At 46.9% G+C, this 19,732-nt stretch overlaps 1 protein-coding gene across 1 annotated transcript in view; it reads left to right on the top strand.

Annotated features, from left to right (window-relative positions):
* Positions 1-19,732, top strand: part of insrb (insulin receptor b) — a 152,756-nt gene that overhangs the window by 103,978 nt on the left and 29,046 nt on the right. Inside the window, exons 3-5 of the mRNA XM_063201094.1 lie at positions 6,005-6,347; positions 17,085-17,224; positions 17,571-17,715. Of these exons, the coding sequence (XP_063057164.1) occupies positions 6,005-6,347; positions 17,085-17,224; positions 17,571-17,715 (628 nt within the window). The remainder of the gene's footprint in view (positions 1-6,004; positions 6,348-17,084; positions 17,225-17,570; positions 17,716-19,732) is intronic.

Here is a 19,732-nt window from a genome sequence, read left to right as displayed (position 1 = left end):
AACCCGGTCCCCGACCCCACCCTGGTACCCCGCTATCCCCCAACCCCAACCCAACCCCCACCCTCCTGCCTCAGCCGCCTCCATATGTCTTGTCTAATTTCAGACAGGCAGCGTGATGGGCTGCCCCTCTCCAGTGAAAGGGAGAGAGAGAGATAGGGAGGGGTCCATGCTGCTAGCTTCAACTCCATGCTGCAGGGTCAGACAAGCATCACTCGTACGCATGCACACACGCATGTACTTACGCACATGCACACATGCACACAAACACAAACACACACATGCATGCATCATACCACACACACACACACACACACACACACACACACACACGCACATACGGAGCTTTGTGACGCTAATGAAGTCCAACAGATTTGTCACTGAACTGTATGAAGGTCTCTTCTCTTCTCTTCTCTTCTCTTCTCTTCTCTTCTCTTCTCTTCTCTTCTCTTCTCTTCTCTTCTCTTCTCCTCGTCTCTTCTCTTCTCCTCGTCTCTTCTCTGCTCTTCTCTGTTCTTCTCTTCTGTTCTTCTCTTCTGTTCTTCTCTCCTCTCCCTCTCTTCTCTTCTCCTCGTCTCTTCTCTTCTCTTCTTCTCCTCCTCTTCTCTTCTTCTCCTCTTCTCCTCCTCTTCTCTGTTCTTCTCTTCTCTTTTCTTCTCTTATTCTATTCTTCTCTTCTCTTCTCTTCTCCTCTCTTCTCTTCTCTCATGTCCTTTCATCTTCTCCCCTTTCCATGTTTTCTTTTTTATTTTTCTCTGTCCCTCTCTCTTACTTACCAATCTCTCTCTCTCTCTCTCTCTCTCTCTCTCTCTCTCTCTCTCTCTCTCTCTCTCTCTCTCTCTCTCTCTCTCTCTCTCTCTCCTCTCCTCCTTGTGGAGATTGGCATCCTTTGACAGCTAAGCTGGCTGCAGGCTGTAATGAGGACTCACCTGGTGTGTGGTGGCTAAGGCTGTAACGATACACCCAACCCACGATTCGGTTTGTATCACGATATATGACCCACGGTTCGATATGCCCCACGATTTCACACAAAAAAAAGAAGAAAAAAAAAATTGAAAAAAAAAATAATAAGAAGAAAATAAATTATATATATACTTTGTAATTAATATCTTTTTGCATTTACCTGCCTGCATTAATTTTGTAGGTCTACAAGGCTGAATAATGTTGCAGATATAGGCTACCACTGCAACCTGTTCCCAGGTGTTGACATCAAAACACAACACAGAGAAATAAGGGATATTAGTTCACCAAGGAAAAGGGCTTATAAATAGGCTAAGATCATATGTTGAGAGAGAGAGAGAGAGAGAGAGAGAGAGAGAGAGAGAGAGAGAGAGAGAGAGAGAGAGAGAGAGAGAGAGAGAGAGAGAAGAGAGAGAGAGAGAGAGAGAGAGAGAGAGAGGAGGAGGGGAGTGGGGGGTCAGGGTGTATGGTCATTGGCAGCTGTCTTACTTTATCAAACATAGCCTATCCAATTAATATCCAAACATTAAAACAACACAGGCCATATATCGTCAGGAAACATGTTGTATTAAGTTAGGCTACTTAAAGAAATGCAACACTTAATTTTGATTAAGTTAAATATTTCCGTAGCTCTTTTTGATCGTGCAGCAGCGCGTGCCCGCCTACAATCAAACCTCGAAATGAACCTCACTTAGTTCTCACTGCTACGTAACGTGCACGTTTTTCGTTTCGTTTTGTGGTTTGACATTTTATCAAGAGCGAGAATGAATGCAGAGGCTGAAATGGAGCATGATTTCTGCTTATGCAGGCGGTAATTTTACAATATAGCCTAACATTAATGTGGGAAGAAATAATGCTGCCTAATATTCTGCCTCAACGTTCGTCCGACTTCGGGCACCTCCCTACAAGCGATTCCAGGCTGGTTTATAGGCAGGCGGAGCATCTCGTGCGCTCTCTCTCGCGCGCTCTCTCTCTCTTTCTCTCTCTCTCTGCTCCAACGTCAAACTCCACTCGCAATACATCGCGCATGCATGAATAAAACAAAAATCTTGACACGTTTATAAAAGCCTTCTTGGTCTGTTGTTCATTTGTCCTTCACCTTCCGATGTTTGCCCAAGTTTTTCGTCTCACGTAGGTTGCTGAGGCAATGGAGAACAACAACGTGCTGGTTGGAAGGAGCATGTTATATGAGAAAGGGGTGAATGGAACTGTTACTCGAACGTGTGCGCCCTTTTTCTACTGGTCTTTTTAAGCGCATATGCAAACTCTTGCCTGTGTGTTGCCTGTTGTGTTCTACACTGAGGGTAACAGCTTTAAAAGGGCACATCGCGATTCTGTGAGGAAGCTTCGCGATAGGGGTTCGTGGGTCTGCGTACCGCGATCCCTCGGTTCGATGCAATATCGTTACAGCCTTAGTGGTGGCGGCGGGAAATTAGACACTGTCTCCCCCTGGCAGCAGAAGATACTTCCTGCCGTTCAAATGATGGCCGCCGACGCATGCTGTCGAAATGTAGCCTACCAGTAGCCTATTGACATAGCCTCTAACCTTTTTTTTTGAACAAATGCCTCCTTGACCTCAGCATAACATAGATCAGAGGGTTGCAGGTTCAAACCCCACCCTTCCACGCTCCTTGGCTTGAGCAAGGCACTGGTCCAGGGACTGTAACCAATACCATGTAAATGACTGGAAGTCGCTTTGGATAAAAAAGCGTCAGATAAGTGCAATGTAATAATAGTAATATGAATAACAATAATAATAATCTTGACCCCCTCTGGCTGAATCTGAACACAAGTCTGAGTCTCCAACACTCTTTAAAACCCCTTAATGCAAGCCGTACTTCCAGTGGCACGCTGTAATAGTATTGTAGTACTATGGTACTGAACTTTTCAATCACTAACACAGGACCTTTAGTAATGCACTACAACTTGGTCATTGCCATTCTGGTAACAGCAAGTTTATAACCTTATGTCTTGATGGGCTAACTCTACTGGTGTGATATGAAATACATGATACATGTGGGACACACAGGGGCCCTGTCTGTCTGTCTGTCTGTCTGAATGATAGGCGGCAATGATGTGGACTGAGATTACAGAGGGTATTAAGGACTGTGTGCTGTCCGCATGGTGTGTGTGTGCGTGTGCGTGTGCGTGTGTATGAATGTGTGTGTGTGAGAGTGTCCGTCGGTGTGTGTACAGCGTGTGTGTGTGTGTGTGTGTGTGTCCTAAGTTGTGCTGCATTGGACTTCACTCCTGTGTCTCGCCCTTTGCCAGCACTCTCTCCCACTCTCTCCCTCTGCGGCGGCCACTTCACGCCTCAGCCAGGGTGTTTTGAAACGCGAGAGAGAGACCGCTCAACCACTCAGCTTCCCCCTCCCCCCCACCCCTCCCTCGTCACCGCCAGACCTTCTCCCTCCCCGTCGTATAAATCAACACCAATGCTGGCAAAAACAAAGAAATGGATCCCAGAGTCACAATCATATAAATATATTTAGGTAACGTGAGCCCTGGTCCCTCTAACCGAAATCCCTGCGGTGGCAGCTCTGGCCTGGCCTGGTGTGGCCTGGTGTGGTCTCGGGGCCTGTCTGAGCTCCATCAGCCCACTGGGGTATTAGAAGTGGCAGTCGGTCAGGCTGATGACGCAGAGGGTTGTACATACGCGTGTGTGTATGTGGGCGCGTGTGCGTGTGTGTGCGCGCGTGTGGGCATGCGCATGTTTGTGCATGCGTGCATTCGCATGTGTGTGTGTGCATGCGTGTGTGTGTGTGTGTGTGTGAAAACGATTACAGTCGAGAATTGTGCTTATAAAACCATTATGCTGACAAAATCTTGGCATCACGATGATGACAGTGTGATGTAATGATGATTTGGCTCTAGGTCGTAGTCATAGGATATTCCGGCTCAGTCCGGCCCATTTTGGGTTGCAGAGGCTCCACAAATCCCTACAGCATGTGGATACACACAGGTGGTGTGTCATGTACGGCGGTGTATAACTGACTTTGTGTGTGTGTGTGTGTGTGTGTGTGTGTGTGTGTGTGTGTAAGGGGGAAGGGGGGAGCATACCTACCAGACTTAATTTTGTCTTATACTACTACTAATTGTGATGCAGGTGGGTGGGTGGTACACATTTTTGTTTTGTGTTTTATAAGTATATCTAGCAGACTTGGTTTCGTCTTCTTAGATGGCCTTCATCCAAAAGCAGGTAAATGGTGCATATTTTGTTGTTTCTGTTGCTGGGAAAATGGAGTGGTAGTTGTGTGAATGGTGCTTGGAGCATTCACACGCTGTGTTGGAACACTTCCTTCCCAAACTTAGTGTGAGTCTGTGAAGGTTGGGTAACTCTGATCCACCTGCTGTTGAGACTCTGGTGTTTGGGAACCCACACATGTGTCTATCTGCTTGTGCCTTTTTCTTTTCTTATTCACTTTATATTCGTTGACGACTGTGTGTGTGTGCGTGCGCGCCTTCTGTCCTGTCTTTAGTCGCTGAGCATCCCCTGGGAATCCTCCCATCATGCAACTCACCTCTCCTCTAGCTCCGACCCCCTCCCTCCCTTCCTCATTGTCCGCACGGTTGTAAGGCCATAGGATGATTTAAAAGGACCAAGTGACTGGTGACCCAGGTTGGCCTTGACTGGGTTCTTGTCCCTCCCACTCTCTGGATTGCTTTTTTAAATTATTATTTTCCTTTCTTTAAAGGGACACTGTGTGAGATTTTTTGTTGTTTATTTCCAGAATCCATGCTACTCACTCACTTTTTCATGAATATTTATCACCATCACGAAATTCTAAGTGTTCATTATGACTGGAAAAATTGCACTTTTCATATTTCCAGAAATAGCCATTTATAGCTGCAAAAATGACTGTACTTGGGCCATTCTAGAACATATTAGTTAATTACTTTGTAAACTATCATGAAAAGGTCAAATTTGGCAATAGGCGACACAGTTTCAATGAGCAGCATAGTTGCAGTACCATTTCTTGCACAGTGTCCCTTTAAGTTTTTTTTTTTTTTAAGGAAGACCTCAACTGTGTTCCCAAAACAAAGCCAGGTGTGGTGCTGGTTGTTTAGTTTGGCTCAACACACAGCACTCGGCAAAACACTGTGGCCCACAGCTCTCAGGAGCCTCTCCACTTACTTCCACAGCCACCTCAGTGACAGCACGCTCGCACGCACGCACGCACAGGCACACACGCATACACACGCGCTCACACACGCTCACACACACAAACACGCACACGCACACACACACGCGCACACACACACACACACACACACACACGCAACAGGGTACCCCACATGCGTGAGTGCTCTTAGATAAACACAACAGAACACCCCCAGAACACATGTACTACACACACACACACACACACACACACACACACACACACACACACACACACACACACACACACACACACACACACACACACAGTTTGTTCTTTCTCCCGTTGTTCTTTCTCTTCAGTGCTCCTTTAGGGTCTTGTCGTGACATGAGCCACATCTGTTGGGGACTCCCACAAGTCATTGCTCATGATTATCCACAAACACAGAGCTGATGGCAGAGCAGTGCAGAGCTGGGGTGGGCTGGGCTGGGGTGGGGTGGGTGGGGTAGGGGGCTCCAACCTGTAGATTTGAAGAAGCTGCCTCTCTGTGTAAAGACTGCCTGAATGCAGGCAGAATTGTGCTTCGTGAAATACACCTTTTGTAATAATGTTGACTATAAAAAAGACTGCAGTAGTCATTCTGTAAACAGGGTCGTGACTGGTGTGTGTAGTGTACTGTGTCTATAATTGCCTTATAGTATTTTTGTAAAGAACCAGAGCAGGAGCAAAGGAAAGAACTATATGTATATATAGAAAAACGCAACGCACAATTGGAACAGGAAGCAGCGGCAAACTTATCGGCCAACGATTGCGAACTGTTGGAGGAGTTACAACGTTACACTTTTCATATGCTCACCTGTATGTACTTAAATGTTGACCTGTACACAGCAGCTAAACGTCTGCCCTCTTGTGTGTGTGTGTGTGTCTTTTCTTTTTTCCGCCAGTGTGCCCTCCCGCCTGCAAGAACCTGGCCTGCACCCTGGACAACCCTGGACAGTGCTGCCACGAGCAGTGCCTGGGCGGCTGCTCACAGCCGGGCAACGCCAGCGCCTGCGTGGCCTGCCGCCATCTGATGCACGAGGGCACGTGCGTGGAGCGCTGCCCGCCGGGACAGTACACCTTCAAGGACTGGCGCTGCGTCTCCTTTCGCCACTGCCAGGACCTGCACAACGCCTGCCGGCAGCGCAAGGAGAAGGACAAGAGCGTCAGGTGCCACGAGTACGTGGTGCACAACGGGGCCTGCATCCCAGAGTGCCCGTCCGGATACACCACCATGAACTCCGCTGCGTAAGTCTCACACACACACACACGCCCATACACATACACACAAAACTTAAATACATGCACACATACAGACAACATGACTTCCATGAAAATCTACTGTGGACATACGAAACACAAACACACAGCCACACACAGCCACACACAGCCACACACAGCCACACACAGCCACACACACACACACACACACACACACACACACACACACACACACACACACACACACACACACACACACACACACACGCACACACGCACACCAATGCAAGACATACAAACAGACAAAACTCAAGGCAGGGCATTATCTGGAAGCTGGTTCCAAAGCTTTCCAGCGTAGGAGCCTCTCCACACTTTGTTTTGACCTTTGTAATTACCAGCAAGTTCTTCTCCATTGATGTTAGTCAATTCAATTCAATTTCAATTCAGTTTATTCGCCAGACTCTTGGTCCACAGTCACATAATACAGAGAGTACACACAAAAACACACATCAGCACAGACCAGTACAATCAGACAGGAATCCCACACAGAGTGACAGACATATAGGTTCCATCTGGTTCCAAAGCTTTGCAGCGTAGGAGCCTCTCCACACTTAGTTTTGACCTTTGTAATTACCAGCAAGTTCTTCTCCATTGATGTTAGTGACCTAGTTGGTGCATACAGACATACCTGTACAGACAGTCAAGCATGGACACAATCACAATCACAAACATGATGACTTAAAGCATCATGGCAACTGCCTGTTCAATTTGCGCCCCCCCCCCCCCCCCATTAACCATTTCATTTGTTTGACGTCTCCTTTGTGTCCTCATGGACCATTAATAATTGGCCTCAAACTCTTGACCTCCACTGTGACTCACCATGTTCTCCCGAAAACAAAAACACCATGTCCTTCAAACATTATCAAAACAACAGGTTCGAAGGTGTTGCCCAAAGCAGACAGCACCCAAACATGATGAGGAGGGAGTCAGCCAAGCATCATGCCAAGCAGGGCAAACTGATGCCTTAAATAACACAACCTTGTAAAGCTTTGTTGTGTTAAAATAGGGGTGGGGGGGTAAACCTTTTTCATTCGAGGGGCCGTACTATGAAGACAAACCAGGATTTCCTGCAGCACTTTAGGCCTATATTGAAGGCGGCCACCTTTACAACAGACCCCTCCTTCACTAGGTCCCCTGAAAATATAACTTAATTGAATTACAAATGTAATTTCTAAGATTTCTTAACTAAACATTCGTGTGATTTCATGTGAAACTGTAAAATATCCAAAATTATACCGGGCGCCGTATCAGACTGCCTCAAGGGCCGTAATGACCCTCGAGTGAGACGTAGGTTCCCCACCCCTGTGTTAAAATCTCAGGCGTAGTTGTTGGTGTGCTTGACCCTGTCTACAAAGTCCACCCGGTTGGTGTGCTTGACCCTGTCTACAAAGTCCACCCGGTTGGTGTGCTTGACCCTGTCTACAGTCCACCCTGTTACCAAAGCTCCTTACTGTGCCTTGACCTCAACTAAAGCTTTTGAACCTTGACTCTCCGGAAAAACAAAACAAACAACGAAAACGGTGACGAAGGAAGTGTCCTCGTCCCCTGGTGCCCTCGTCTCCGAATGACGTCTGTTCCCACACAAACGGCACCTGAAACGTTACAATAGCAATAAGCAGGAAGCACGTCTGTATCCTCAGGTAACCCTGGTGTACCATCTTCTCCATTTTTTGGAGGGGTGTACCCTTATGTGTGGCAAGACAATCAGAGAGGCGACAGGAAACGAGTGGGGAGAGAGACGGGGAAGGCTTCGCAAAATGACCTCAGGCCAGAATCGAACCCAGGTCGCCAGTGTAGCAGTGCAGTGCCCATCTGATTGACCCTTGGCTGGGCTGGATGTACCATCTTCAGCAGAGTGTCAATGAGTAGTACGGAGAGAAGCGCCTGAAGAGCATCTGAGCGTAACTTGGTGACAGTAAGCTGGTAGGACGACCTGGACCTGCTGTTTTGCCCAGCATGGCAGTGAAAGTAGACAGTCTGTGTGCTGTAAATAGTGGTTTTAATGGAGGGGGCAATGCGGAACTCTGCAAATACACATCCTACTCCATCACTGCACACCATGAGCGTGACTTGGTGACAGTAAGCTGGTGGGACGGCCTGCTGTTTTGCCCAGCGTGGTAGTAAATAGTATCCTGGAGTGGACCTGCCCAGTGGGAGGGAGGGTGCTGAAGGTCGCATTAAACCCATCAGCCATTAGTCAGGGTCAGTCAACATGACACCTGTCGATCAGGAAGCCCACTGGATCTGAAAGTTTCCGCAGGACTGACTGACTACGTGTCAAGATGCATATTCACAATGTTTTTTTGCCTTTTCTGTCGAAACAAAATAACAAAATTTACGACGTGTTCTTAAATGCGGCAAAACATCCCCCACCACTCCTGAATGATGCTGTTTCCAAACAGACAGCATCTGATCGTGACTTGGTGACAGTAAGCTGGTGGGACGGCCTGCTGTTTTGCCCAGCGTGGTAGTAAACAGTTACCGGAGTGGACCTGGCCAGTGGGAGGGAGGGCGCTTAAGGTTGCGTTAAACCCATCAGCCATTAGTCAGGGTCAGTCAACATGACACCTGTCAATCAGGAACCCCACCTGAACTGATCTGAACCTTTCCAGGAAATGGCATAGTGGTTGTTGAGATGATAATTGGGCTTAGGACTGTCAACTTTAAATTTTTGTCTATATTCATGCTGAACTTAAGCCAACGACTCAAACATCCCCCCAAGCCACCCAAAAAAACAACCCAAAAAAAACCACACACACGCGCGCGCACCAAGTTGGATTGGTTCTTGCTCATGTGCAAACTAGCGGCCATGTGCAGAGGGTGTAAATAATAATAATCGATATGCATCAATGCATCGATCCTACGGCGGACAATCGAATAGAATCATATCGTGGGGCATTCTTAAGCATCGAAAATGTTCAAATCGCTGACCCCTGCCCAATGCCTTAGCTCCATGATAGCATAATATAAGTGAAAAGTAATTGGGGAAAAATCAAAACGTATCATTCGGCATTCTTTAGTATTGAAAATAATTGAATCGCTGCCTTAAGAAATCGATATGGAATCATATCGTTACGGAGGCTGTGATTTACACCCCTAGTGCAGACGCTTGGTTGGCTCATTTGCAGTCAAAACATTCCACTTGTTTTGCACGTCAGAGGTCAAGGGCCATGTCCACTGACGAGAAGAGAGGGCCCACGTGGCCATTTGCAGTTAGCAGCCTTGTACTCTTTGGAGACAAAAGATCTGCATCTCAGTATTGACTTCCCACCATTTTCAGATCCTTCCCCGTCTCTCTCTCCCCGCCATTTCCTATCTGTTCTCCACTGTCCTATCAAATAATTGAGGCACAAAAGCCCTAAAAATAGATATATGTATAAAAAAGAGTAGAGGGCAGCTGAGGTGCGCCAATCACTTCCAACCAGGTGCTCAGATCCGTACAGTGCTTATGGAAGCGACTGATCCTCCTGAGCCCACACAAATCATGGTGTCTGCGTACATCAGCTCATTAAGGAAATCGACTCCATTACGTGCCGTGGTAAGAAGACACAACATGGCCTGGTGTACACTCTTTAAAACTCTTTGGACTGCACTTGTGTTTTGACAGCTCTTTGCCTGACGTCTCCTGTACATCTTGCAACCTTTAGTGGACGTGTTCAAGCAACCCTCTTAAACCGTCAGGGGTTTCAAGTTCAAATTCACAATGATCCAAAAAATGCACTGAAATTCTTGGCCAAACTCAATATTTGCTTCAAAATGGACTGAAATTGTGCATGCCTTAATGCAGGGGTTTCAAGTTCAAATTCACAATGAGCCAAAAAAAAGGCACCGAAATTCTTGGCCAAACTCAATATTTGCTTCAAAATGGACTGAAATTGTGCACACAAGCACTCGCCCCCATCCTATGCAGACCTTATATGAACTTTATATGCAAACCATATACTATGAACCCTACTCATTTGCATGTCTATTCCGATATCCAGACTACCTCATCAAGGTGCCAGAAATCATCATGTTTTGTCAGCCTACGGTTTTGGTCTGTTTATTTTATTTTATTTTATTTTATTTTATTTCTTGTTTTTGCCTGAGTTGTAGTGTCCCTGGCAGTCAGGCTAAGTCGTCCGCTTGGCCCGTCGATGTGATTTTCCGCTCAAACCCCCGCCCACCCCTCCACCGACCCGCCAAAACGGCAGATTACAACAAGCAGTGCGGTGTTGCGCGGCGCAGGCTCTTAGAACAAGATAAGTTGGCGCAGGAAGTTATCCAGCCGTGTGATGTTGTAGTTTGGCAGCTCTTGTTTCCGAGTAAGAGAGAGAAGGAGCAACGGTGGGTGGCCGCGGAGTAGAGGGGAGCTGACTTACCTCAGGGGACCAAGCAAGCAGGGATATTGCTCGTCCAGAGTGGTGGATGAATGGGGCGAGTATGTGTTTGTTTGAGGGAGACTGAGAGAGAAAAAGAGAGGGGGGGGGAGGAGAGAGAGAGATGGAAGAGAAGAGAGGGGAGACTGAGAGAGACAGAGAGAGAAAGAGAAGAGAGAGATGTGGGTGGCAAAGTGAACGGATGCAAGGCAGGCGTGCGTGCGTGTCAGGGAAAAACATTTTTTTTTCTGCTTTGTGTCATGGTGTCGGGGGGGTCGGGTCGGGCGGGGTGGTGGTGGGGGTGGTTTTCTTCTTGTGTGGTTATTATTAACGCGCTCATAAACAGAAAATTAGCGCAGCAGCGGCGATGAACGGTGAGAGCGCGGGCAGGGAGTCCTGGACGGCAGGGAGCAGAGCAGCCCCATGGGAACAATAGCAGCCTTTGTCTGGCCCTCTGAGGCGCTGGGGCTCCTTTAAATACACTAGCTGGCTGTTGGGAGGGCTGCCTGTGTGTTTTGTTTTCCTCTTCGTCTTCCTCTTCTCAGCTATTGTCTTGGGCTTTTTGTTTGACAGGGCGCAGTAAGAGGTTCTTAGACCAAAATGACCAGGGGGGCCGAGGTGGGACCAGTGTTTTTTCAGGGTTAGGGCACATAAATTGGCAAAAGAGATACATTTTTAAGGTTATAAATACATAATAATACAGAAAAATATATATTATGTCATGGTTAGAAATTAATATTTTAAAGGGACACTATGTGAGATTTTTAGTTGTTTATTTCCAGAATTCATGCTGCCCATTCACTAATGTTACCTTTTTCATGAATACTTAACACCAGCATCAAATTCTAAGTATTCATTATGACTGGAAAAATTGCACTTTTCATACATGAAAAGGGGGATCTTCTCTATGGTCCGCCATTTTGAATTTCCAGAAATAGCCATTTTTAGCTGCAAAAATGACTGTACTTGGGCCATACTCGAAAATATTAGTTTATTACTTTGTAAACTTTCATGTAAAGATCAAATTTGGCAATAGGCAGCCCAGTTTCAATGAGCAGCATAGTTGCAGTACCTTTTTTGACCATTTCCTGCACAGTGTCCCTTTAAGCCATTGGCTGTTCAGCACTGGGACCACGTCAGGGGGGCAGGAGGAAATGTACAGTACAGCGGCCCACTCTGGAACCTCTGTCTAGAACGGCCCCTGATGGGGAGGTTTTTCGATGCGAGCTGTGGGCCAGGCGTTGCGTTGAGAATTTCTGCACGCTCTTCTTTCCCACCTCTCCCCCTCCTCTTCATCCCCCATCAGGGGGGTTCCTGGAACTTCCATGTCATTTGCTTGTTTTTCTTCGGCAGTAACCTTTGACATCCCAGTAAAGCTAATGAGGTCTGAAGCTTACAGGCACACAAGCCTCATGTACACGGCCATGCACAAAAACACGCACAGAAACATACATCCATACATTAATTCTCCATCACCACACACACACACACACACACACACACACACACACACACACACACACACACACACACACACACACACACACACACACACACACACACACACACACACACACACACACACACACACACACACACACATCCATTAAATCCCCAAGCACCACCATCACCATACACAAACACACACGCTTAGAACAAACACATGCACATACAGAGTGCCACCTCTTAATATCACCTCTTAATAATATCACTTTGGGCACAGGCGCCCTGGTTTTTTGTTGTCTCACACATTGAGGAGTTAAGAGTCACCCCCACTCCCCCATCCCTCCATAGGCAGGCACACAGGCATAAACATCTCATACCCCATACACACACCAGCCCTCACCCCACCCGCATACACAAAACACAACTCAACTGTAACTCAAATGTTTGTGAGTTATTGAGACTCCCCTGTCCTGCATACCACACATGCACAACACTTTCTTCATAACACATCCAACGCGCCCCCAACCCCCACCCCCCCCACACACACACACACACACACACACTCTTAAGAGCTTACACGCACAAACCCACCATACACACACACACTTGTGTTATCATGCGTGTGTGTGTGTGTGTGTGTGTGTGTGTGTGTGTGTGTGTGTGTGTGTGTGTGTGTGTGTGTGTGTGTGTGTGTGTGTGTGTGTGTGTGTGTGTGTGTGTGTGTGTGTGTGTGTGTGTGTGTGTGTGTGTGTGTGTGTGTGTGTTTGCCCCTCATTTGTTTTCCACATGAGCGGTTGTCTGCCTCCTTTCATAACATGCATGAGGGGGAGAGAGGGGGGTAGATGGAGGGGAGAGTAGAGGAGCGGAGAGTAGAGGAGCGGAGAGTAGAGGAGCGGAGAGGGGAGGAGAGGGGAAGGGGGGAGAGGAGAGGGGAGGAGAGAGGAGGGGAGGGGGGAGAGGAGAGGAGAGGAGAGGAGAGGAGAGGAGAGGAGAGGAGAGGAGAGGAGAGGGTACAGGGGGGTAATGTACAGCACAGCACACCCCGTCCTGCATGGATGTGCCCAACAAGCACACACACACACACTCACAGACATACATGCACACGCAAATTCCATACACGCATCCATACACACACGCATGCACACACAGACCTCCACACACACACACACACACACACACAGACCCACACACACACACACACACACACACACACACACACACACACACACACACACACACACACACACACACTTGCACGTATACTCAGACAAACACACATTCAGACATGCACAGCAGATCTGGCCCAAAATGCAGACAAACGTCTAGCCGGCCTCGCTCATGGTTTAAACAGATAGATACAGCCAAGGATACCAAACAGGCCTGGAAAGAGCATTAAAGAGTGGGATTACATCCGTCCCCTCATCTCTCTTTGTCTTTTTTTTTCTCTATCTCTCTCTCTCCACCCGCCATCTCCCTCTCTCTCGCTCTCTTGCTCGCTCTCTCCCTCCCTCCCTCCCTCCCTCTCTCTCTCTCTCTCTCTCTCTCTCTCTCTCTCTCTCTTTCTCGGTTGCCTGCTCTCTCTCTCTCTCTCTCTCTCTCTCTCTCTCTCTCTCTCTATCTCTCTATCTCTCTCTATCTCTCTCTCTCTCTCTCTCTCTCTCTCTCTCTCTCTCTCTCTCTCTCTCTCTCTCTCTCTCTCTCCCCTACTCGCCCACATGGCCCTGTAGCTCACAGTAACTCATTCAGTGGATCTTGTGAATGAGAAGGGTGGTTTCTCCTCTCTCTCTCTCATACAGTGTTGTTCATACAGTACAGTGCAGTAGAGTGCATGGCTTGCCTTGTGTTTATTTATTCATGCTAGAGAGAGGCTTCCTCTGGGGAAGGTTGGCCACATCCTAACCAAGTAGATCCTGCTGCAGCATGGTGAGGCAGAGCAGGGTGGGTAAGGAGGGCAGTAACACTCCCCCACAGGGTTTTTCTTTAATATTATACTGTAATATATATTTTAGGGCTTTTGTGCCTTTATTATTTGGTAGGACAGTGAAGAACAGACAGGAAATGGCTGGGAGAAAAAGATGAGGAAGGACTGGCAAATGACCCGCCGTGCCGGGAATCGAACCTGGGTCGCCCGCATAGCAATCCAGTGCTCAGACGCTAAAACCACGGCTAGAACCCAACAGGGGTTTTTTTTTTTATCGCATGTCATTACCCTGTAATGGCACACGTGTAATGAAGATAAAGCTTGATTTGATCAAGCCTCATCTCATCCGATCTGATCTAATGTGTGACTTTCCCAACCACCTTCTCTGACCCCCTCCATCATGCTCCTTCTCTCCTTTTCCTTCTGTCATCCATGTAGTAGTTCATCCTCTTTCTTCCGATTCACCCTTATTCCCTCTATCACTCCCCTGTTACCCTGTGTCCATTAATATTCAGCTGCATACTTCTCCCGATTCTCTCCATCTTTCTTTCCTTATTTGCTCCTTATTCCTCATCTCTCTTTCAGTCCCCCTTTCCCTTCCTCTATCACTCCAGTGCTCCCCTGTGCATATTCTTATTCTGACACATACTTTCCCTTTATTTTCCCTCCCTCCATCCATCCTCCCATATTCTCTCTTTCTTCACCTCCTCTTCAGTCCCTCTTTCCCTTCCTCGATCACTTCCGTTTTTTCTTATTCTGCCACAAACTTTGCCCTTATTCTCCCTCCATCCATCCACCCGTATTCACTCCTTCTTCTCCTCCTCTCCTCTTCAGTCCCCCTATTCTTTCCCTCCACTTTTTTATTTTTCTTCCACATACTTTCCCTTTATTCTCCCTCCATCCGCCCATATTCACTCCTTTTTCTCCCCCATCTATCCTCTTCTTCCTCCCTCTTCTTTCCCTCCACCCATCTCCACCGTGCGTTCTTCTCAGTCTGCTCCTGCTGCTGCTGCTGCTGCTGGTGGTGGTGGTGTCTGCCAGAGCAGTGGCTTATCAGCGTAGGAGGAGTGTGCTCAAACAGCAGCACAGCACAACCCTGCTGCTGGGGCTCCACAGTCCCCCCGTCCCGTCCCGTTCCCCCCCCCTTCTGAAGCGTGAATTAACATAGTAGAGTTTGGAGATAGAGAAGGGAAGGAGAGAGGGAGCGAAGGAGTAGGGGCTTGGGGTGGGTGCGGGGAGTGAACGAAAGGGGAAAAAAATCAATTAGTTGCTTGGCAAGCCTAACCAAGCTTTACGTGATACAAGGGAGGGTTGCGTAATGCTGCTGTCTTTCAGCTTCATCCGCCAAAGAGGCAGCTTTTGTTTAGCGCGTTATCAAATTAATTGAGAGAATTATACAAATCCCTCGAACTGCAGCAGCTAGTCGCTCGTTACGCTGATGGTTTCCCCCAAGTGCCACATGCAGCGCTCAAACCCCTCACACAAGACAAGACAGCGGAGAGATGATTTCAATGGATCAGCAGTTGACAAAGCATTATTCTAATCTGCCAAAGTGTATGACGTGTAACATATGTTATTTTAATCATCTTTTAGTTTTAACATGTTTTTTTCTTTGTAGTTAATGAATGACTGTTATCTTTTTCCACTGGGTTGCCATTTTAGTATTGTAAAAGCTAGGGATGTTAACCGGTAACCGGTTAACCGATAGTCGACCGGATCAATGATAACTGGTTAAATTTTCTGCCACCGGTTAACCGGTAATAATAATTATAATAATGATTTCCTCCCAAAAACTATAATTTTGAGGTTTTGGTACGGTATGGTATTCAGCATTTTCCATCTGGCGACACTGGCTGGATATGATAGGTCCTGTCTGAGCAGCAAAAAGAAAGGCTTATGTAAAAAATAAAATGTAAAAATTCAGTGCTGTGCCCATCAGGCACGCGAACGTTATATCATTTAAGATTGCCGGTTAACCGGTTAACCACCAGTTAATGAGTCTTAGTAACTGGTTAAGATATTTAAAAAAATTCGCCATCCCTAGTAAAAGCTATGAAACAAAAATTGACATTCAGTTTTTTTCCATGTACAAAAGTTGTTGCTTCAAATTGTCAACTAACAGTTGAGTTCAGTTTAAAAGCTTCTGGAAATCAAAATCAATGGTAGACCTTTCTTAGGGAAGCCCTGAACCAGCTAATTTCAATTCAATGAGTGAAGCTTGTCAAAACTACTGTGGTTTTTTTCTGCTGAGCGGTGGAGGTTGAGAATTTCTATCCACTGATAGAAGAATTTCAACCGGCTCCTCCAGTGAAATTCCATCTCTGAAGACGTGCCTCACTTGGCCCACTCGCAATCCAGACACCATTCCAGTCCCATGACAGAGACCGGCACAAATATTTCTGGCATTTTGTTTTGATCATGTCAAAGAAAAGTTTTGGGTTTTTTTGACGAGTAAGATGTTAATGTTTAGCCTCTACTACTAACCAGGCCTTGCGCCACAGCCTGTAATCCATCTCTTTTCACAGTGTTGCATGGGTAGTCTGCATGTACCCCTGTGCTGAGAACCAAACGAGTCACATGATTGGTCACTCGGTAATGGAAGGTGGTCGTGGCACATGATATGCAGTGTCCCCATTCACCTGTTCAAATCTCTTGCCAAAATATGTGACTGACTGACTGACTGCGTCGCAACTTTTCGGTTTCATGATATAACAAGGCTAAAAAAAAAAGCCTGTCCACTCTGCTCAGTTGCACAGAGCTACATGCTTTCTCTTTCCGTGACAGAAAAAAAGAGACTTCTACAGTTGAATTCCCGTTTTACCTGCATCTTTCATGCAGAATTAGATTTGCACACGCTCTTTCATGTCTGTGATTTCCGCTGTTTCTTACAGTATGCCTGTACAGTAGCTGTAACCTTCTGACGCTGCACCGGCCTGAAAGTAACGCCTCTTGTCATGTGACCTCTGACCCCCTCTGCAGGCTGACCTGTACGCCCTGCGCCGGCCTGTGTCCCAAGCTGTGTGTGGGGAACAAGTCCGTGGAGTCGGTCACCACTCTCCAGGAGCTGCGAGGCTGCACCGTCCTCAACGGGAGTCTCACCATCAAGATACGTGGAGGCAGTAAGTCCCCCTTCTAGAAGTCTTACTCACACACTAAGCCATACAGTAGACTTCTCTCATCCCACCCTGATGAGGTGGTTGCATTCTCTGCCACAGCACAGTCTGTATCAAAGAACAAGGGTTATATGTTCTGAGGTGTGTGTGTTTGTTGTTTGTGTGTGTGTGTGTGTGTGTGTGTGTGTGTGTGTGTGTGTGTGTGCGTGCGTGTGTGTGTGCGTGCGTGTGTGTGCGTGTGTGTGTGTGTGCGTGTGTGTGTGTGTGTGTGTGTGTGTGTGTGTGTGTGTGTGTGTGTGTGTGTGTGTCTGTGTGTGTGTGTGTGTGTGTGTGTGTGGGGTCCTCTCCCCAGACAACATAGCAGCGGAGCTGGAGGACAGTCTGGGTCAGTTGGAGGAGATCACGGGCTACCTGGCCCTGCGTAGAGCCTACGCCCTGGTCACACTCTCCTTCCTCCGCAAGCTGCGCCTAATCCGTGGGGAAACCCTGGAGGCCGGGTGAGTACTGTACACAGCGTTTCTCAATTGGTGGGCCGGGACCCAGAAGTGGGTCGCAGAGGGATCCTGGGTGTCTGGGTGTAATATATGGAAAATGTATTAATTCACTCTTTTATCGCCAGTTGCAAAATCAAGACGAGGTACTGCTGTATTGAAGAAATGACTTGTCGTGTCAAAGAAAGTTTCAAACACGATTAATACTCCTCTCCTAGTTGGTAGACATATTGTACTTCGTTCTTGCTCCGAATTGCAAAACTTTCTTAGTAATTTTGTACACCGATGGTGGTGGTGCACCAAGAAATGGGGTCACAAGTTTACAACTTTAATGACCATGAAAAATGATGGGTCCCAAGACTATTCCAGTTACAGTAAGAAGCACTGCTGTAGCGCTTGCCCACGCACACCTACATTCAGAGGTGTCAGGAGCCCAGTTCAGACAGTAAAAACCCTGCTACAGTTAGATGTACGACTTTCATTATGTCATATCAAATTGTTATATCAAATTGTCTAGTTTCTTTTGTTTTTCAGACGTGTTAAAGTTTTTATCTTTTACCTGACATGCTTCGACGGTGAAACTTCGACGGTGAAACTTCTGTCTCGGAAGTTTCACCGTCAAAGCATGTCAGGTAAAAGATAAAAACTTTTACATGTCTTAAACAAAAGAATCTTGAAGGTTTGATATAACATGTCAGGTAAAAGATAAAAACTTGAACCTTTTTGACCCTGCTACAGTGTCCTTCCAACTCAGAAGACTTCAGTGAGTAGCTGGTCTGCCTGTCTTGAAGGCTCAATAGGAGCAGCTGATTCAGAGCTTGTTCTACGAAATTTGTGATGGGGTTTTAACTTTCTAGCGAAAGCGAAAGCCCACCTGGGAAACTCCAACTCCCATTGTCATTGTGACACAGCACTCCACAGCACACAAGTGAACACAACAAAATTGTATTTATGCCTCACTCGTGCAAGGGGGCAGCTCTCAATGGCGCCCCAAGAGAGCAGTGTGGCGGGACGGTACCATGCTCAGGGTACCTCAGTCATGAAGGAGGATGGGGGAGAGCACTGGTTAATTACTCCCCCACCAACCTGGTGGGTTGGGAGTCGAACCGGCAACATTTGGGCTACAAGTCTGACGCCCTAACCGCTTACCCACCTTCTGAATCCTGGTTTGACTGTAGGCCGGGTACCGTACATGGCATATCCCCACTTGTACACGTACAGGTAGTACACACATCGTATCACACTTCTATCCAGTGACTAAAAGCCGCAGTGAGGGCTTTCTTTTCATACTTTGTTGAAAACATAATTTTCTCTAATTTGAACCAGTGGCGTAGCCAGAGATTATAAAGTGGGTGGATCCACTAAAAAAAACAGTGGGGGCTAACTCAGAACACATGGGCCATTTGTATTACTACAGCAATCAATCAAAACGAAATTGACTTCTGATTAGCAAGTAGTTGAGTTTGGGCACTGCGTGTTTCAAATTAAAGAGACACACCACCAATGTTCTTCAAACTTTCGTTGTGAGAGCTCATAGCATATGGCGAGAAGGAGAAAGCAATTTCAGAAGTGAATTTGTCCATGTTACAAGTTAAGTTCAAGGTGGGAGCAGGTTCGCACACTGAATAAGACACTAAGGTCAAGCACAAGGAGTTGTTTATTTTTCTCTGAGTAGAGTAGAGTTGATGTTTCAGGCTTCTGCCATCACCAGTGCTCTCTGTGCTCACAGTGAGCCCAACTACAAAAAAAGCATTATTGTAATATTGAAATGAGTGGCTTTAAAATGCATAAACATAGTCAAACGTAGGTCACACACAGTTGGAGATTGAATATTAAGGGAGGGAGGGAAGGCAGGGGGCAAATACATGCAGATTTTCATTAGTTGATTAATTGGTGGGATTTGTAAAAGGCGTTCTTAGGGAATAACAGGGTTTAACTATGCAAACAATCAGAATTTCAGTGAGGTCTGGCCAATGTTTGTTCATGCTTTAATCTTCCAATAAATGTTCTATTGTTGAGATCC

This window comes from Engraulis encrasicolus, chromosome 6 (assembly GCF_034702125.1).
Source record: "Engraulis encrasicolus isolate BLACKSEA-1 chromosome 6, IST_EnEncr_1.0, whole genome shotgun sequence".
Classification (NCBI taxonomy): domain Eukaryota; kingdom Metazoa; phylum Chordata; class Actinopteri; order Clupeiformes; family Engraulidae; genus Engraulis; species Engraulis encrasicolus.
This window is presented reverse-complemented; position numbering and strand designations above follow the sequence as displayed.